At 43.1% G+C, this 21,651-nt stretch overlaps 1 protein-coding gene across 1 annotated transcript in view; it reads left to right on the forward strand.

The window, feature by feature from the left end:
* The first annotated feature begins 1,470 nt into the window (after nt 1-1,470).
* KL (klotho) overlaps nt 1,471-21,651 on the forward strand; it is a 44,542-nt gene continuing 24,361 nt past the window's right edge. The window contains exon 1 of the mRNA XM_007960093.3: nt 1,471-2,301. Within this exon, the coding sequence (XP_007958284.1) occupies nt 1,489-2,301 (813 nt within the window). The 5' untranslated portion in view covers nt 1,471-1,488. The remainder of the gene's footprint in view (nt 2,302-21,651) is intronic.

Below are 21,651 nucleotides of genomic sequence, written 5' to 3' on the forward strand. Positions count from 1 at the left end.
TTATTGCCTTTAAATTTGTACGAAATAATGCGGGGAACATAGATCACTGGGAGAATGGATGCACCTCTGTGAGGATCTTAGTCATTCAACACACGTGTAGGGATGAGGAAACTGAGGCACGACTTACTGGATAGGAAGGTAGGGATATTAGCAAGAGCCTTCACTTGTCTGGGCTTTCTATCTTTGAGTCACCTTTGCGCAGTCTTTCATTGCACTTCACAAGCCTCTGAGGCGGCAGGGCAGACAGGACACCCCTATTTTATAGACGAGGAAACTTAGGCTTACAGAGGTTTCCTGCCCCAAATCACAAAGGTGGAGCCTAGACCTTCTCAGTCTCCACCAACTGTATCTCGGTTATCCACAATCCTGTCTACCCACATCCAGATGGACACCGTGGCTCTGCAATTTCTGTCAAAAGGGCTCTTTGGCAACAGGAAAAACGTCATGGCTCCATTGTATTGTAGCGGATGGGAATGGGTGTTCCGGCTAAATCCCCCCTCCCCTTTCCCTCCACAGCTCAGATGGCAAATGTGGGACCCAGGGACCTCCCGCTCCAGCAGGGCTGTGCGCACAACTTTGCACAGATTACCTGCTAAGTCAGAGCCGAAAGCTAACACAGATGCCAAAGGATAATAAAGGTGAATGAGATGTACTCAAAACTGGACACTTGGTGTTTGGTTTTTCAGGAGAACAATCAACAACTGTGATTTGAAGTTCACCAGGGAATTCTGATAGATCTAATCAAAGACAGAGTGCTGGTTTGAAATGATTAAAAGGTAACAGTAAAAGGGAGAGTAAAACCCCAGTCCCAACGCAACCCATAAATCTACTTTGTCTTCCTCGAAAGAGGGGTGCGCGTGGGCCAGTCTCCCGGCGAGCATCTCACCTAAGCGGGGAATCCCTTTCTCTCAGCACATGGTGAAGTTCCCCCTCGGCTGTCCCACCTGGCCGTCCCTGTAGGATTTCGGCCAGTCCCTAATTGGCTCCAGCGATGTCCAGCCGGAGCTTCTCTGGGCCTCCGAGTGGGAGAAAAGTGAGAGCAGGTGCTTCCCCAACCGCGCGCTCCTCCAGGGCCCGGCAGGATCCCGCGCCCAAGTCGGGGCTAGTTGGTCGGCGCCTTTTCTCCCAGACGAAGCCGCTCCAGGGCTGATCTCGGAGGACGCGCGGCCGGCAAAGAGAATGAACCTGAGCGTTCCCGAAACGTCCTGCGCGGCTCCCGGGAGATGGGAGAAACAGGTGCCTTTCTCCGACGTCCGCTAGCGACGCCTGTAGCACCTTGCCCACTGCTGCGCCCCTCCCGGGGACCCCTGGCCCTCCGCGCCCCCGCCCCCAGTGACAGGGCGGAGGCAGGCCCGGCTCAGGTAATTATTACCAGCGGAGCCAGGCGGGGAGCGGGGGTGGGCGCGCCGGCGGGGGGCGGGCGGGCGCGGCAGGGCGCGGGCATAAAGGGGCGCGGCGCGGGGCCCCGGCGCCTGGCTCCAGCGCAGCATGCCCGCCAGCGCCCCGCCGCGCCGCCCGCGGCCGCCGCCGCCGTCGCTGCTGCTGGTGCTGCTGGCCCTGGGCGGCCGCCGCCTGCGCGCGGAGCCGGGCGACGGCGCGCAGACCTGGGCCCGCTTCGCGCGCCCTCCCGCCCCCGAGGCCGCGGGCCTCTTCCAGGGCACCTTCCCCGACGGCTTCCTCTGGGCCGTGGGCAGCGCCGCCTACCAGACCGAGGGCGGCTGGCAGCAGCACGGCAAGGGTGCGTCCATCTGGGACACGTTCACCCACCACCCCTTGGCACCCCCGGGAGACTCCCGGATCGCCAATGTGCCGTCGGGCGCCCCGTCGCCGCTGCAGCCCGCCACCGGGGACGTGACCAGCGACAGCTACAACAACGTCTTCCGCGACACGGAGGCGCTGCGCGAGCTCGGGGTCACCCACTACCGCTTCTCCATCTCGTGGGCGCGGGTGCTCCCCAATGGCAGCGCGGGCGTCCCCAACCGCGAGGGGCTCCGCTACTACCGGCGCCTGCTGGAGCGGCTGCGGGAGCTGGGCGTGCAGCCGGTGGTCACCCTGTACCACTGGGACCTGCCCCAGCGCCTGCAGGACGCCTACGGCGGCTGGGCCAACCGCGCCCTGGCCGACCACTTCAGGGATTACGCGGAGCTCTGCTTCCGCCACTTCGGCGGCCAGGTCAAGTACTGGATCACCATCGACAACCCCTACGTCGTGGCCTGGCACGGCTACACCACCGGGCGCCTGGCCCCCGGCATCCGGGGCAGCCCGCGGCTTGGGTACCTGGTGGCGCACAACCTCCTCCTGGTGAGTGCGAGGGGCCAGGTGGAGGGCCACGCAGGGGAGACAGAGGGCCCCAGGTGGGGCCAGGGGAAACTGTGGGAACTGAGACTCCCCCAGACGAGGCTTCACTTGGACACGTGTATGTGGTCACCAGGGGGAAACTGAGCAGCTCTGACTTCCGTTGGAAAGTGTGGAATTAGGAGAGAAATCCCTCAGTGGGCACATGAGTGAGTGCCCCTTGAAGTCCATCTGTGGAAAGGAAGTGGGAATCGGTTTCAGCAGTGAGGAAAGGAACTCCTTCTCTGGGTGTAGAGGAATTCCTAGAGGTGATGGCGGGGAGGATTTGCTAGGGGAAACTGCAGGGAGAGGATGAACAGGGTGGATGAAAGAAACACGTTTGTTCTTAAGCCGCACAGAGAAAATTACTGTCTGTGGAGATGTCACGAGTTCAGTGTTAATCCAATAAGATCTGTCTTGCTTGTGGCACAAATTCACACTGTTGTGAAAATGTCAAAACACATCTCCCCGAGAGTCAGCTTTAAACTGTGTGTGGAGGTCCCTTCTGCGGTAGGGTAGGGAACTGCTCCCACCAAACTTATTCACCAGGGGTGTGAAGACCACTTTATACAATCTCAAACAAAGCTAGTCATAGAAACTCAGAAACAACTGCAGGGTGATATCGATTGTTCTACCACACCTGTATTTCCACAGTGCTCTCTACAGTTGAAAGGGTTCCTCACTTATGACATTGTTAGCCTGATAAAATTAATTGTAACACCCCCGTGCAAAAGATTTTATTAATTTTGACAGCAAGAAATATTTATATGCCATGGTAAAGTTGTCTCAAGTATTTCTTCCTCCTTTTTTCTCCTTAGTGTTCAAATTTAGGTACCATTGTTTTCTCCTTAGTGTTCAAATTTAGGTACCATTGTTTTGGGGATTCATTTATAATCATATCAGTCGTTAGTACACTTTGTACAGAATTTTGTGTCACAATAAAATATTTTATGTACCTGTATAAACATTTTAATAAAAATGTTTAAATGTACAACTTTTGGTACCCAATTTTGATGTCTTGTGGGCCTACTGGAAGACCTATTTTTAAATTTAGAATTCAGCCACATATTCTGAACAAAGTCAGTATAAAAACCATTTCTAAACACTTTTAATTAAAGTCATAGATAATATGGGCAGAGCACTACTGGGATATTGAGGTAACTTAGTGCCCTGAGCTGCTGGTAATGTTGTAATAATGGCTAAATTAGATTTTATGTCAGTTCCAGAAAACCTGTTTGCTGCTACTGGCCAGAAAAGAATGTTGGATTTGTTTGGAAACACATTGTGATTTTTGTGATTTCATACTTATGTATGTCTTTTCATAAGGGTACTTTAGAGCAGTGATTCTTACACTCTTTCAATCCTTTTATGGAACTGAAAAACCCTAAAGACCACCAGTGTATGGTTGGTGATAGAAAAACTATGGGAAGAATGGTCTCACTTTTTGAAGAAAACATAAGCAAGTTATCAGTTCATACTGGAAGCAAATAAATGGATCAGCTGGAGGATCTAATAGATCATGCCCGTAAAATCTTTACTTTAGATTTAAATCCTACAAGTTCTATTTTTAGAGTCCCTAGGATAAACTCGTGTATACAAAGTAGTCAGTTGTTATTATAGTGACTTATAGGATCATTTTATTATAAGATAAAGACTTGCGTGCTCTCTGGAGCTCTGGTGTTTTAAATAATCAACATGTTTTAGATCTTTGTGCCTACTCGTGGTCCTCTGATTAACTTCTCAGTTATATTTTTCAACACTTAACACAAAAAATTTGCCAAACACTAACCATCCTTCCTAGAAATGCAGTGGACTTTGTATTTAGAGGAAATTAGTAACAGGTGAATGCTTGATTTTGCTGATGCTGCAAACAAACTGTTAGTTGGTGTAAAATATTAATTTTGCTTTCAAATTTCAGTTTGGTGTTTAGTCATTCCTGTATCTTATTTAGAATTGAATTCCCATTGTCAAAGACAGTATCTTGAATGAATTTTGTTGTATGAGATACTTTCATTCTGTTTTCAATGACATTTCTTGGTGCGTATGTGGGGGTCAGGGGAAGGGAGGATAGAAACATTTGAGCTTACCTGAAAAAGATAAAGCATATTCTGCAGATTTTGATAACAGGGCATTTTAGCTGGGACTTAGACATTGCTGCTGCACAGACTTAGGGGCCAGTTTTGTTCCGGAATCTGATGTTGGCGAAGGATAAAGACAGGCTAGCACCCTTCCCTCACTCCCTCTGTGTTTCCACTAATTTACAAATGGGCTAAGGAGATCCCGTGGGATGATGGGAAGCTTGGCCCCCACCAGAGAGTCGAGAATCATTGATGGCCTGGAGGACATGAGGCAGAACAAACAAATGGCAGGACAAATAATGGAGGCCCTGCTCAGAATGGAGGTCTTGGTGTTCTTTGTGGGTTCCTCATACTGGAGTGAGCCTTGGCAAAAATGGGTTGTATGTGTGTGTGTGCGTGTGTGTGTGAGAGAGAGAGAGAAAGAGAGAGCGAGGAGAGAGAGAAAGTGAGAGAGAGAGAGAGGTCTCCTATAGAGAGCTTGGAGCTCAGGCTGCTTTGCTCATTTGAGTGTAATCCAGGAGGACACACCTTTTCTCTTGGACTTGAAGACCAACTGCTCAGCCTTCACAGCTCTTGAAAGAAAGTTCTTAATGTCCCCCGAAATCAGCACTAGGGACTGTAGTTGGGGAGTTCAGTGCCAGCAGTGCCTCTGAGTCTTTGTTCTGTACATGGGTTCTAAGAGGATTAGAATCAAGTTGGAAATACACGTGTTCCCATTCTCCACCGTTGACTCCCCTCACCGCCTGAGATTCTTGCAGACATTTGTGCAAGGAACCTGTGAAAAAGACAGCTTCTTTCACATAAGGAAGTAGGGCTAGGAGATATTAATCTGGGCACTGTTGAGCATTAGCGTCAGTGCACAGGTCTCAGCCCATCTGTCTGCAGCGTTTGTTGAAGCCATCACTTCTTCTCTCTTGAACATTTCCTCAATTTGGCTTTCAGGTCCTGGGTCTCCCTTGCTTCTCCTCTCGATGCCCTGACAATTCCCTTTTACTCTCCTTTGCTTGTTCTTCCTCACCTTGCCTGTAAATAGTGGAGGGCCCAGGGCTCTGTCTAGATTCACTCTAGGCCATTGCTTTGAATACCGCCGCATCCTGATGACTGGATTTTGAGTCTCCACCCAGGTTTCCCTGATCGTCAGACTTGCATAGACAACTGCCTTCTCTACGTGGATATCTAATGGGCATGTCACATCGAACGCATCCCATACCAAACTCCTGCTTCCCCTTCTCTGTTATGGTGACTTTACTCTTCCAGTTGTTGGACCCCGAATCTTAACTACTCCCCTTTTTCATATCTTGTTTCTAATCCATCAACAAATCCTGCAGCTCTACCTACCTTCAGAATGTGTCCAAAATCAAACCACTTCTCCCCTTGTCTATGACTATGATGGAGCTGCAAGACACCATCCAACCTTGCCTGGGTAATGGGAAGAGCCTCACTGCTGGGGTTCTTGCTTCTGCCTTGCCCCCTGCAGTGTGCCATGATGGATGCTCCACAGGGTGACATTATGGGTGGACAAGACAGAGTCCTTGCTTATTCAAATCCCACTTGTTCTTCCAGAGCCAGCTCACACGCTGCCTTGGGCCCCATGCCTGAATGCCATCTCTTCCTTCTATGGTATCCCACACAGGACTTCGCTTTGCTCGGATGCCTCCTCCCACACTCTTCCCTTTAATTAACCATTTGTCTCCCTTTTACCCCTTCGCTAGCTGGGGTAATCCTGTTCACTTCATCTGTATCTCTGAAAATGGCATCTTGCCCTCCCTTGGTGCTCAGCAGGTGGCTTCTGGTTTACTGAATAGCCTAATTTCACCTTTATGAATTCATGGTACTAGAATTTTCTCTCCTTGTCAGTCTTTCTAGCCACTTTCCAATGGAACAGAGAATACCAAATCCTAATCCGATAAGAAAAAATAGGTAAACATAATGTGGCAGACTCTGATATCTGCAGTGAAAATTTAAGGTTCATTATCAAATGTATGATTCCATTGTGAAAATGTCCAGTTAAAAGCTATCTGTAGTCACCATGAAGTATTATGAAGAAGTTTTCAGAATAAGGGCAGGTGGTAAAGTCTCCTGGCCAGCTTCAGGAGTATATATTGGAAGGGGCTTTGTTAGCTCGTTGAATTTTTATTCCCCAACTCATTAGTGTGAACGATTTGGCTACTGTATATATGCTCAAGTTATATATACTATGCACTTTTGAGAAATACTTTAGAAGTTTTCCTTTCTTTAAAATGTATTTGGGGTTGGGCACAGTGGCTCACACCTGTAATCCCAGCACTTTGGGAGGGGGAGGGTGAGGGTGAGGCGAGTGGATCACCTGAGATCAGGAGTTCAAGACCAGCCTGGCCAACATGGTGAAACCCCGTCTCTACTAAAAGTACAAAATATTCGCCAGGCGTGGTGGCAGGTGCCTGTAATCCCAGCTACTTGGGAGGCTGAGGCAGGAGAATCATTTGAATACGGGAGGCAGAGGTTGCAGTGAGCTGAGATCACACCATTGCACTCCATCCTGAGCAACAAGAGTGAATCTCCATCTCAAAAAAATGTATTTTGTACATAACTAGAATAATCAACTGGATTGAAAGTTAATATAAATTTTAGAATACTACTGAATTCAATAGTGCATTTAGTCAGAAATAGTTAAAATATCTCCCAAACAGCTTGAATCACTCCTTTTTGAAACACATTGTTTTTTGAAGGTTATGGTCAAGTCCAAGAAAAAATTTAAAAATAGGAAAAGAATTAACAAAATCATTTCAAAATCATAGCAGTGTTTTAACAAGGCCAGTTATTTTGAGTTGAAGAAAAGAAGGAAAACGTAAACTACTAAGCATTCAAATAATGTCAATGTGCACTTCTCAGGTGCAAAATGAATGAACACTCAACTGTGCCAGCTGAATATGTAGTAGTCATGGCTTTTGTACATAGAAGCCTTCTGAATTATCTTATATTCTCAAAAATATCATTGCTCTAAACTAGAATTTTATTATAATTAATTTGTGCAAAAGTTATCTTTCTTTCAATGAATGTTATCTTTTTAAGGCATAAAGGAAATTTTAGCTGTAGGAGGAGAATAGAATACATGCTTACTGGGAGGACAAGTAATAATAGGTGATTAAAAACACACAGCTTATTGAATTGTCCGAGATCCACATTTTCTCCAGAAATGCAAAGTTGTACTTGAAGTCTATATTTAAACAGATAAGCAGAATGTGACTTTTGTATGCTCTATTTTGCTATATTCTGAGTACGAAGATAACCTGAAGGATGCCTTTTTCCCCGCTTTATCTTGGGGTAAACTCTTACTTACCCTTCAGAGACTTGACTCAAATGTTTTCATTTTGCGATAACCACAGGTAGAATGGATCATTTACTCAGTTGCGGCTCTCTGAGAGCACCGACTACCTATCATATTTATTTTAAAATTTGTAGCGCTTATCTCAGTGCTTGGCACAGAGGAAAGAAATACAATTTTTAATAAAGGCATAAGTGGAGAGGTGAAATACATGTTTCTGGTTTCAACGTGTCCATTTTCTTTCTTGTAAATGGAATATTGCACTTGCAGTGTGCTCTCACACAGTATCTGGGAAGGAGTTTTAAAGAGTGAGGAAGAACAGTGAAGATTTTGCTAGGCAGATATGTATGTGACCTTTGTTGATTTCCAGAGCACATATCCCAGTTTCATCCAGTGGACAGGGAAAGAGAGGAAGAGGGAAAAGGTGGCCTCTCAAGTGCCTGACCTGGAAGCTGCACCTATCACTGTCCCTTGCGCAGAACTCAGTCATGTGGTCAAAAGGAGTCTGCAAATAATTGTCCCCTGAGGAGCCGTGTGCTCAGTGAATGATTCTATTATGTTGAAATCAGATGGGAACAGATCATTTAGGATAACCATCAGGCTCTACCACATTGCCTAACTCCTAGGCATATTGTGAGAATTAAGAGCACCTTATATATATCAACATGTTTTGAAAAAATACAAAAAGCTCTACAAAAGTGAGTTATAAATTTATCAATAATAATAGCAAATACTTGAGAAATGGTCCTCTTGAGCAGTTTAGAAGGAATTAAACAAATGCATTAGACACGGTAGCCACACTTAACTACTTAATCTGCCTCTTCTTTGAAATTATTTCAATAGCATTTGACCAAAAACTATCAAATCGTTTTTGAAATAACCTATTTTACATGAAATATATTATCAAGTATCTTTCTGGATCTAGCTTGGTGGTTAAAGATACATACTAAAGTTTATGACTGATATAACTTGATATATTGACTAAACCAAAGATGAATATTGATTGCATTTTTGTGGCCCCAATTTCAATAGATTTTTTATTTACATTTTTTGTTTGAAGTACAGATGTCACGTCATTCATGAACCGGTATCATTATAGCTCGATGAAATACTCAAACTGAAAGCAGTGATGTACATTAATTTTAAAAATAATGGTTAAGCAAATGTTATTTCCATGTCTGTAAGTGCACTTTTATTTGATAATTAGAATGTTAGAATCAGAAGGAATCTGGAAAATCCCAGGTTACACTTCTCCCCAGGATGAACTCCTTACAGTGGCTCTGCTGGGGTCAGTTAGCCTTTGCTTGACCCTTTGAAGCAGGAGGAACTCAGTTCCTCTCAAGTTGCCCACTTGATTTTGTCTTTCATATTGAACCTGCTGCTGCACAGGACTCCTCCCTGACTGTCTCTCTGCCTTCCTAAATTTCAAAGGTTAAAGCGAGTCACTTTTTGACAAGACATCGTTCACATATTTGAAAAGACCAGTGTGTTTCGTTCTTCCTAGATTTTCCTCCTTCGTGCTAATGTCTGCTCCAAGAAGACATGGAAGGGCCTGGACATTTAGTAACATTTCTTGAGAGCTTACCCCGTGGCAGGCAGGTGCGGTGTTGAATTCTGAGAATACGAATGTAACCTTTGAACAGGTGCCTCTGTCTTCGGACGTTTGAGGATAAGGTGGAGGAGAGGAGAGGGGAAAGTCGACATATCTCCCCAGCGGGGAGGGTTTAGGGTTATCTGTGGGACCTGCCTCTGTCTCGTCATCCATCACCATTGTCCTGCTGATAGGTGTAGAGGACTGAGGACGAGGGTTTGGAGTTCTCCCTGTGCCGGACCCTGTAGAGAGTCCAGAGTCCTGGCTCCCGAGGGGGTAGTATTTGTAGGGCTCTTTTCATGAGGGTCCAGAGGACAGCTGCAAAGCTGCAGGGGAGGATGGGGATATGGGAGGCAAGCCTGTGGCCTCTAAGCCCTGTCAGAGCCTGTTGGGGATGCTGCTCCATCTCCCCGAATGTCCCCTCTTCTCTTTGGATTTCTCATCATGTGGTCCTCTTTCCTCTGCCTTTTCTTCTATTCAGTGTCCCAAGTTCTTCCACAGTGACCTGTATCCCCTTGTTCCCCTCAGGCCTTTATGCCAGCCCTGCACAGGTGCGGGGACAGTGGTAGGGGCTTCTCACTTCGGGCTCAGCTACATTCTCCCTGAAATTGTCTGTGGTCAAACACAACTCATAGCGTGGACATTTCTCACCAAAAGTACACTGCTTGGGCTGCACGAGAGGTTCAGCTTCCTCCTATCTACCTGGCATGGGTTGTGAGGGGGCTCCTCATGTGGGGGGCCTTTTTACTCCTTCCTGGCCAGAGCTGCCATTTCCAAGTCTCTGCACTGTCAGAGGACAAAGGCTTCTTTCTGATTCTGCAGGGTTGCCCCTTGCTCTAGGAGAATGGCTGGGGTTTAGGGTGGTAGGTCTCAGGTTGCCACAAAAAGAGGGATGAGGTAAGGCTCCTGCCCTCATGTCACAGATTAGTAGGGGAGAGGTAGTTGTCAAATAATTACAGTAAAATAACTACAGTAAGAGAAATAAGTACCTGCTTAGGTACCTATTTCAAGAAAGGAGAGATAGGTTAGCATTTTGGGGAGGTAGTACGGGAGCAGACAGGGAAAGCAATACTTGTGAGATCAGAGGCTGGCAAACTTTTTCTATAGAGGGCTAAGTTTTAGACTTTGCAGCTCCTACAGTGTCTGTCGCAACTAGTACAGAGTTCTGTAGTTGCAGCATGAATGCAGCCATGGGCAGTGTGTTAATGAATGGGCACAGCTGTGTTTCAATAAAACTTTATTTATAAAAATAGGTAGTGGACCCTGCTGCCAGGCTTGGCTTGCTGGGCACACAACGTGAGAAGGGCATTGTGCCCTTCTAGGAAACATCCCTTGCAAAGTCAGTGCAGGTGAGACAGTGTGGCCATTCCCACCACAGCACAGATCCTTTGGAATGCCTGAAGCGTCAGGTGGGAAAGGATGAGGAGCTGGAGAAGAAAGCCGGGGAATTTCCAAGGCCTCTCTTAACATTTGCTGTGCAGAACCAAGCAGTGCCCCAGGTGTTCAGTGATTACATTTCTTGTTAGGCACTGAATTTTGTTCATGCCATCCAAGATTGCATTAACAATTTTGACTGTCCCCTTACCATGGACTCAAATGAGTTTGCAACCAGCTAAAACCTCTCAGGTTTTCTCCCCCACCTTGTGAATTGCTGTGAAGCCATACATCCCTGTCATCTTTTGTAGTTTATTTTCAAACTTTTAATCTTACTAAATTTCATCTTCAATGTGCAAAGATAAGAGGAAGTTTACCGCAGATGGTGGTTTATTCTTTAAAACTGGATGTCACCTAAATGTGTTAAGGTAATCAGAGGAATATTGGTACACTTATACAGTGGAATACTACTTAGTTATTAAAATGTTGACGTATGATTATTAAAAGGCAGCCCATGGTATGTCTCTGCTGTATGAATAAGTATGTAAAGATTACTGTATAGTTCATGGGCAGGACTGGACTCTCTCTAGCCTCTGTCCTTCCGTCTCCCCCCAGTGCCTTCTCCCTTGCAGTGTTCCTTCCCTAGCTGCATCCTCAAGACTGGATTTGCCCAGCCACACCCCATTAACTCACAGAAGCAAGAGGAAAACAATAAATTCTTATTAGTTCAATTCCCTAAATTGGGGGCGGCCTATTTCACAGCAATAGGTAACTGACATAGAAGGAAAGGAAATAATGAAGTAATTCTAGAAAATTTCCTACAGCTGGAGGATATGCATTTTCCTGTTGAATGGGAAGAACTGGGGGAGTCAAACCTCTGTGTATTGCAGGGTCTTGCCTCCCAGGGACCTGGGCACCTCTTCAGTCAGTGAGTTATAGCTTGGAAAATTGGCTAAGCCGGGGAACTGTACAAGGGGTCATCACTTTTTATGTAGCCATGCTCTATGAACCACCTTTACAACTCCCTGGCTTCTGGCAGTTAAGCACCACTCACTATCTGGCCTCTATAACTTCAAGATCTGACCATCCCTGTGGGCGGCCACAGGCCCAGCTCTGTGACACCTCCGCTACCAGCAGCCCTGGCCTGGAGAGCGGTGCCCGCACTGAATGTCTCGGTGAGATTGGCACCCCCATGAGCATATTCCTGGTGGTGCAGTGAATGCTCTGTCTCCCTACTTGGGACTTCTGGGAAGCACTGTCCTCTGGTGGGTTGTTTGACCTCACATAATACACTGGTTCTTGCATGCCAGCTTCTCTCTGCTTCTTGATTCTTTTATCAGCTGTTAGGGCAACAATGTCAGGCATTTCCGCCTGCTCAGCATTGGGCATTCCTTTTTACAGGCTTCTCAGAGGCACCCTAGCAGCAACTTTACCATGTCTCCTGGGGTCCTTGCTGTATTGTGAAAACATACTTCTGGAGAAAGTGTTCCCTAGATAATGAATTCTTTCTTGTCCTGTGTTAAGTTCCAGTTCCTTGGTCAAGGACCCCAGTGCTACTCCTCAGGATGTGCAGTGCATGCTGAATCTTGAAGCAATGTTGGGATATAATATCTTTTCTCCTCTATCAGGCCCAGCTGTCTCCAGGTGGGTTAAGCTGGGATTTAATCGTAGTTAGTGCCTGGTCAGCTCTTGAGGGGTGCACCTGTTGCTTTTTAGGGGCGAGGCCTCTTCAGCATAAGGAAGTGCTATCTCTTACCAGGGAAGAATGGGCCACCTCTGTAAGCTCCAGATATTCCAAGGTTTCCCCAACCAGGGCCTTGACCTTGGCATAACTGATCTGCCTTGGCTGAGCATTTAAACATCCCTAAATCTCTGCTAGTCTATCAGGTCTTAGGCCTGCTGCTAAGTTTCTCTACTCTTCCTCTGCAGGAGAGAAGGCTCTGGTTCTTGAGCCTTTAACTGTTTGTTATTGGCCCTCAGTTTCTCATTATCTCTCTGTAGAGTCTCAATACAATATACCAGAAAGTATTCAATTCCATCTCCTTGGAGGCAGGGAATGCCTAAATCATTGCACCTACAATGACATAACCACCAGGATATTTCCCCAGGTTACTGCTGTTGAAATATTTAGCAATTGAGGCACCATTTATGCAAAGGGACTATCTGCCCCTACACAGCATTTAGAATGGCATTCTCTTTGCCTTCCAGAAAGTGAATGAGCTGGTTCTCTAACCCCTCTTGTGTTAGTTTGAGTCTCAAAAGAAGTAAATATCAGGATAGGATTAGATGTACAAGAAATTTATTGAGGAAAGAATTGTAAAGGATAAAGGGAAGGAGCTAGGGGAGGCAGTGAACCTTTGGATAATGATGTGTGTCCAACAACTATGAAGGAGAGTGGGCAGGAAGAAGGATGGGCTGGGAAGAGTTTCAGTTGGCACTGTGGGTCTCAGAACAACCCAGGCAGGCTGATGGGGACTCCTTGAACAAATGCTGCCCATTGGTGGAGTCCATGTCTTGCTGAAATGGGCCTGCATTAGTTCCCCTGCCATGTTTAGTTATCTAGGAGTAGCCGATGAGAAACATGATCTCAGGATCAACTGCAATGGTAGATCCAAAGGGGTAGCAACTGATGGCCTCAGTCAACTGTGCTTCTTATAGCAGGAACACTGAGCAGTGCACTTCTTGGCCATCACAAAGACTAGTGAGGAGTGCCCTTCAGGGAGGGGAATGAAAATTATTTCCAGCCTAGAATTTGATACTTATCTAAACTGCCAATCATTCATGAGAGTCAAAGTCCCAAAAAATAAATCTTCCATAAACCCTTTCTCGGGAAATTATTGGAGGGTAACTGCCACATACATGATGAAGACAAGGAGGAAGACATGGGACCTATGAAAGAGCAGGTCTAACCCAGGAAAAGGATGATGAACTGTAGACCCATGATGTCAGATGTGCAGCAGACTAAGATCAGCCAGTGCAGAACAGGGGAGATTCCAGAAGTATGTCCCCCCAAAATACTGGAGGCTACTGTGACTTCCCTGGGGAAGTTTCTGCTGAGAGTCTATTGGAAATTGAGGGAAGAATTATCCACAGTCCCAAAGAAAACAGAGCAAATGAAAAAGCAATGCAATTATGAACTTCAAAGAAAACAAAAGTAAGAAGGAAAACATAGTCTTATTTACTACATTACAATGTCCAGCTGTGAATGATATTCATGTTGGCAGAATAATGTCAATACCAAATGTCAGTTAAACCAAAAACTGTTGTATAACTAAATTGGCTGTGTAAGAGAGCTAAACCCTCATCTAGTATAATAGGAAGTCAGTGGATACTTTCGGAAGTGTGGATGTGTGGAGATGTAAATTCCAAAAGAAAAAGGTTTAAGGTCAAAAGTGGTTGCCTCTAGAGAGGAGAATTGGGGGAACTAGGGCAGTATAGGACAGGGAACTGTGATTTTTCTTGTAAGTTGTAAGTTGTTTTGACATTTTAAACCATGAACATATATTACTTGTATTTTTAATTTAAAAAAGACATAAATATTTTTTCTATCACTTTAAATATTAATTTTGTTAGTTATAGCACATATTTATAGCATTCCAATCTGTAGAGCTCTTTTGGATTCAAGTTCTGGAGGATTTCCAAAGTTTTAGATTAATGCCTTTGTGAGTTTTCATCCCTTTGATGATAAAGTTAAAAAGAAATAGGGTTATGGATAAACCTCGTGGGATATTGTTAGTCACCTTCTGTCAAGTCAATCTGTCCCATAAATCAGTGTTTCAAACATTGACCCATATCTGACACTTAATAAGCAACCAGTAAGTTTTTGTTGAACCAATGAATACTCTTAAAATATATTTTTTGAGTGGCAACAGTACTATCTTATTTGCACTCTACTTTTCTTCTTGACCCTAAGAATGTCACAAGACTGTTTAGCAACTGTCAAAATTATTACGTACAGAGGTGACTATTGTGTTCCCAGATATACTATATGTCTTAGTTCATTTTGTACAGCTATAAGAGTAGTTGAGACTAGATAATTTATTTTTTTTTAAAAAGGAATTTATTTCCTCATGCTTCTGTTGGTTGGGAAGTCCAAGAGCAAGGCTCTGACATCTGGTGAGGGACTTCTTGCTGCCTTCTCCCATGGTGGAAGGTGAGAGGGCAAGAGAGAGACAAAAGGAGGCTGAACTCATCCTTTTATAAGGAACCCATTGCTGAGATACATAACCCACTTCTGTGATAACAGAATTAATTCATTGATGAGGACAGAGACCTCATGGCCTAATTGGCCTAAGGTGAGATCTTTTAAAGATCTCACTTAATTCTATTACAATGGCAATTAAATTTCAACATGAGTTTTGGAGAGGCAAGCATTCAAATCATAGCACTACATAATACAATAAAAATTATCTGAGGTAAGTTTGGTAAATTTATTCTAGGAATCCATGTTGCCTCCTAGTTCTCTTCCCTTCCATAGTACTGATGCATTTTTGTTAACCATTACCTAATTTTGCTCGAGTTTATTATTTCTGAAATTCACAGTATCTTCCCTTTTAAAGTTGAGAAAACTTTCATTCTTCAAGCACCTTATTTCCTAAAATCTCTTGAAGTAACTGATGGCCGTTCCATGATCATAAGTGCAAATTATTTTGCTAGACCACACTTGGAGATGATGAATTTGGAATGGCATGCAGACTCCCCACATCAGGAGTCTTATCTCCTGCAATAATCAGGAACCCAGCCTTAAAAAGGAGCAGGTACAACAGAAGGGCAAGGGGTAACAATCAAAACTGCTGGCGAAAGACATTTGAGGAAAGTTATCAACATGAAACAGAATAAAATAAACAGAAAAGCAAACCAGGGAAAATAATTATGCAGGAAATTAAACACATACATAAACTGAAACAGGAACAATCAGAAAATTCTTCAACACCAATAACACAATAGTTGAAATAAAATATTTATTAAAATGTTTGAAAAGTAAGGTAAAAGCAATGCCATAAAAATAGTACAAGATGATAAAGAAATAGAAAATATTTTCAAAAGGGAAAAAGATTTAAAGGATATTCATAAAGATCCAACATCAGACTAATAGAAGTTCTGGAAAGAGAGAATAAGGAAGTAGAGGTCAGGAAATTAGTAAAGATATAATACAACAAAATGCCCCAGAACTGAAGAACATGAGCTTTTAACTTTAAAGAGCCTACTGAGTTCCTATTTCAATGAATGTACAGACATGTAGGGATATTGAAAGCTCACCTTCAATGTCATGTTTCCTAAGAAGCTAATGGAAGATATGCACCGGCAAAATTGTAGTGAATACATAGGAAGAAATAGGATATAGAAAAAGTATGGTTTCAATCAATAAGAAATAAAGGAAACTCCTAGGATGAGAGCAGCTCTTGACAGCATCTAGTCCAGACTGGACTTGGAGGCTGGAAGGTTCTAGCAGGGAACGAAGAGCTCTGGGTGAAAAAGTAGACTCAACAGAATAGATACTATGGTAGAAAACATGATAGAGAATCATTAACACATTAAAAAATCACATATGGAATATTACACAAGCTTAATAATGAGGTCATTATTTATTCAAGGAAAAATTAAAAGCTGTTCAGAAAAGGGAAATGTTATGTGTCCTATTTGACTCTAAAATGAACATTTATATAGGAACCTTCATGTAAATACTAACAATGATTTAAATAAGAACAGACATTTGGGAAAATAAGGGAAGAAAATGGGGCATGTAAAAGATCTAACTCCTCATTATCCTAATGAATTATTAAATTTCACAATAGCATAGTATTTAGAAATATGATGGGCATTATGAGAAGAAAGAGCTAAAAGGTTGCCAGTGGGGAGCAGGAGTCGGGGTTAGAGATGGGGTTGGGGGAGATGCTTACTGTTTTCATGATAAGCCTTTGGTACTATTTGATTTTAAACTATGCAAATGAATTAATTAATTTAAAGTAATTTAAAAACCCATACCACTGGATAATGCTTGATAATTTCTAGAGTGCTTTTTTTGTATTTGGGGGCAGGTAAATTCATTGAGAGGCCCAGAGAGTTTAGCTGACTTTCCTGTGGGTAACAAGGGTCAGATCTGGGGTCAAAATTCAGGTTTTCTGAACCCCTATTCCCAGTGTACATTCCATGACTCCAGGCTGCCTCCTGCACTGCACAGGTTACATCTGGGGGTGTGCTAGCAGATGCCTAGACTATCCTCGTCCACATCAGCATCTGAAATGGAGAAGAATGTTAGTCGTGACTTGCCACTAACGTCTTTAACCTTCATTAACATCAGAGAGGGTCATCATTAGGTAATTACAAAAACACTAACCCAGATACATCTGTTCCCATTACTATTTCTGTGTAATACCCCCAGACTTAATGGCTTTTAATAACCATTTTATTTAGTTTACAAACGTATGGGTCAGGATTAGGGAAGGGCTCACCCACGCAGTTTTCCTCTGGTCCGCAGTCATCTGAAGCTTGAACGGGGTGGGGCATGCAAGACGGCTCACACATGTGATTGGCGGTTGAGGCTGGCTGTGGACCAGAGCATCTCTGTTGACCTCGCTTACACAAGTGGTCTCAGATTAGTAGCCTCTGTACATGGAAGCTAGCTTCCCTCCCGGCAAGCATCCCAAGAGAACTAGGAGGAAGTGGTGTGGACTTCTTTTTCCTTTTTCTTCTTCGTTTTACTTATTCTTGATATCAGGTAGCTTCATTTTTATCAGAGCAGTCACATGCCCACCGATTCAAGGGGGAGGGTCCACAGATCCGCCAATGAGAGGAATGGCCAGGTTATATCGTAAAAGATCATGGAGCATGGGAGATATCCATCTATTTTCTGTAGAAAATACTTTTTGCCACAGTATCACTGGCTTTCCAGCTCACAGTGATCTGCCTGGAATGCCATTTTCTGACTCTCCAGGATCTATATCTTTCAATATAAGGTTTAGAAACTACCTCGTACAGGAAGACTTCCTTGATTTCCCCTCAGCAAGAAAGAATCTTTCCTTCCTCTGAATCGCCATTGCATTAAAAGAAAAAAATCCGTCTTCTGGCGTTTTCACTTTGAGAATTATACTGTAATTATTCCGTGTACCTATGATTTGACCCCTCAGTTTGCCTACTGAGTAAATATTTGCTTAATGAAGTAATTATTACATGATAGCTCAAATAGCAGTCCTGAAAAAGTGCATTTCAATTCAGATCTTTGTTCTTCCTTCACAATTTTCATTTCCGAAAAATGAAAGAAACCAGAGGATCCCTTATGAGGACTTACGGTATAACTTATGCGTGGCCGTTTCCTGTGTTTACTGCTACTCAGTGAGAAATGTGGGAGATGGGAAAGTGAAAAACCATGTCATTTACAATTTGATTAAAAAGCTTTTTTTTCCTTTTCCTTTCACGTTTAAGCCTTGCCATTTAAAAAATTTCCCTTTCGTCATAGGAGATCAAGCAGCAGTTAACGCTGCAGTTCCCTGTTCTGGAAACACTCTCGCAGGTGTTTCAACACATGTTGTCTCAACTCTGACTCCTGCCCCGCTGCCCCACGCCATCCGCCACACTGAAGATCTTGCATTTGTGCCTTGGGGCATTATTGTTTCTTACTCTTCTCCCTTCCTAGAAGGTTCTTCCCAACCTGCCCTACACCCATAACCACAGAACCAACCCCCACTTTCTTTAAGTCTATGGTCACAAGCTCCTTTCTCAAAGGAGGCACACCCCTAACCACCCCCATTTGGTGACTTCCTGTCTCCTGGAGGCCCCCGGAACTAGTCTTCTCTACTTCCTGCAGCCCACTTTACGAGCAGCGGGGAAAACTACTTCTGGGGGCCTCAAGGAGACAGGAAGTCACCAAATTTACAGGTACTGTGCATGAAACTGTGTGATAATGAATTTATTGGGCTTGTTTTTTTAGCTTCTGAATAGAAGAACCAATAAGAGCATTTTTAAAAAACATAAAAACAGACAAACACAAACCCTCTAGTATAAAAGCAATGTTTTTTTAAAAAGCTAAACACACACCCTCAGATTGCCTTCTTTTGAAAAGGCAATCTGAGATTCCTTATGAAATCCCCAGACAGAAGCTGTTTCTTTGGATTTAATATGTTCTACACTGTAGAGCCAAGAGGCTTATAGAGTGTTAATTAACACCCCTTGACAAACATTTGTAAATGAATCTGGTTAAAGCTCAAGGAGACCAGGTTTTTCTGTGTGATAAAATATAATCTTTGGAGATTATTTATGATCACAAAGGGAGAATGTACAGATAATTTTCCTAGACTTGGAAATGAGGCAGGATTATTGGTGTCCATCTGGGCTGAGGCCTCAGGCAGGCCTGCCTAGTTAATCCCATTCTCCTATCCTGATTCTCTAGGGGTGCAGAAGGCAGTACACCTTTGTTCAGTTTGCTACTTACCATGGATTAGGGCATTTTAAATTCTGTAAGGGTAGTTTTTAACTTGTAGAAAACTGATAGCGATGGGAAGGATTCTTGCCTAATAGGGATACAAATGGATTTTGTTGTGTAGAGATGTAAATGAAAAGATGAAAATCACAGCACATTTAATGAAAGGAAAATAAAGACTCTTGTGAGTGCCACCAAAAAAATAAAATAAAATGTATCTTCTCTCCGTGGCACCCTAGGCCTCCCTTATCTCACTCTGTTTTCTCCATAGCACTTATTGCCTTAAAACATTCTTTATAATTTACATTTATTATGTTTGTTGTTGGCTATCGCTCCTCCTGCTAAAATGGAATCTCTGTGAGGGCAGAGGTTTTTCTTTGATTTGTTCCCCATTGTACCCCAAAGTGCTAGAATCATGCCAGGCATACAATAGGTTCTCAATAAATACTTCTGGAATGAAAATCTCCCTCCACTTAGACCATTGACTTTCAAACTTTTTTGATCTTGACCTATAGTAAGAAGGGCATTTTCCATGTTGTATATACACCATTGAAACAAAATTTTCACGGAAAAAACTTACCATTATTACATGCAGTGCACTCTGATATTTCCTAATCTCTTCTATTTTGATTTTCAAAATTGCTGAGGCTGCTCATAGGTTGATTCCACAATTGGAATTTGTTTTATGAAAAACTTTGACTTAAGACTATGTAGAACCTGCTACCACAAAAAGGCAAATGGAAAAGAAGGGGAAAGAGCAGGCCGATGACTTTCTGCTGTCCACCACTCCATAAAGTATATTTCCTTTTCCTGTAATTGTATCCTGTTCAATGATGTAGAAATCCTCACACACTCACCTGACACTTTTTCTTTGGGTGAAAAGTGTTCTCTACTGTAAGACAAATTGAGTTATTTCAAAAGCAAAGAGCTATAAATGAGCCTGTTAAAGAAAGTCTCAAGGAGAGTCTGTTAGCATCTGCTGTTGATAACTTAAAGCAAGAGAAGTAGATAAAGAGGCAGAGGTAGAATGTTTAGAAAATAAAAGTGACCATTATAGAAGAAAAATGCTTGTCTCAGTTTTGTTGATATTGGAGAGTAGCTGTTTCATGAGGGTATTGTGGAATTATTGGCAATTATACTAACAGATGTTTACTGAAAAGATCCTATTTGACTGATGAACCATGGGATACTTTTGCTGACCTTGTGGAAAACATCACTTATCTGAGTTCCTTATCTTCTTGTCTCTTTTTCTCATCTGGCCTATGCCTCCCTACCTGTTCCCTTATGGTTCTCATTTTGTTGCTATGAGAAAAACAGAGATACAAAAACCAGGAATTGGAACCCCTCTGCGTCTCAGTAATAATTCTGTGATTAATGGGTTAGATGAATTCTGGTCACAAGCTGGGTATTTTGTTAACAACCTAGCATCAATGACTTGGAATGATTTTCACAGCAGCATGATTTAGTATTGAATAGAATGATTTAGCTAATGTTGATTAGTTCTGTACAGATAAATTAATGAAGCAAGAAGCTCAATCTCTGATGTATTGATGTATTTACCCAGGGTGAGTTATGGAATCTTTTTTATTTCATTTGAAGGAAGTTTTTATTTAAATACAAATAAATTAGCCCTTTATTGTCACCTACATTGGAAAAATCTAGAGAAAACAATCTTAAGTAACAAAACTCCAAAATTACAACACGATTTTCAAAAACCACCTTGGCCTTTATCTCGCCTGGTTGTTAGAGTGTACCTTTAATAAGTGGATTCTTGTAGAATCTCAGGTTTTATTTTATTTGTATTAAGGAATTTGTATTAAGGAACTCTATATTTATATTTGACCAACCCTAACTAAAACTGTCTTAAGGAAGATAAGGGACTTTTATGACAAGGACGAAGAGTTGAGGAAGAACTACAGGGACTTTAGATTTTAACAATTGTATTTGACTTGAAAGTAACCATTTTGTCAAGGAGGGTTCTCTTTCTCCCTCACTAAGCACATGCATGCACACCACATACACATACACATACCACATACATACCACACACATGCACACACACCACACACACACCACACCACAACACACACGCACACAGACATACACACATGCACTTATGCTTGGGTCAGTTTGGCTTTTTTCATCCCAGAGAGTCTCTTCCCATGTCAGCAACTCCAAATTCACTTCCTCTCCAGATATAGGAGAGTCACATGCCTCTATTCCAGCAAAACAATCTCAGGGAAGGTATCTCATTGGCCTGGCTTGGGTCATTCAACTTGAAGTACAAGAAGAGAAAACAGTATTCTTTTATTTTTATAGATTTCACGTAAAATCAGTGGATAATGGTAAAAATTTCATGACAGCAGGTGTTTTACCTTATTTACGTTTAGTATCTCTAGAACCTAGTATGATAGTTCATAATAGATGCTTACTAAAACAATTATCAAATTGTACACTTAAAAATTAAAAGAGTGAAGTTAGGTTGTGTATGTTTTACCACAAACAAAATAAAGTAAACCTATTATTGATCTTACTATTTCTCAAAAGTAGCATA

This window comes from Chlorocebus sabaeus, chromosome 3 (genome assembly GCF_047675955.1).
Source record: "Chlorocebus sabaeus isolate Y175 chromosome 3, mChlSab1.0.hap1, whole genome shotgun sequence".
Lineage (NCBI taxonomy): Eukaryota > Metazoa > Chordata > Mammalia > Primates > Cercopithecidae > Chlorocebus > Chlorocebus sabaeus.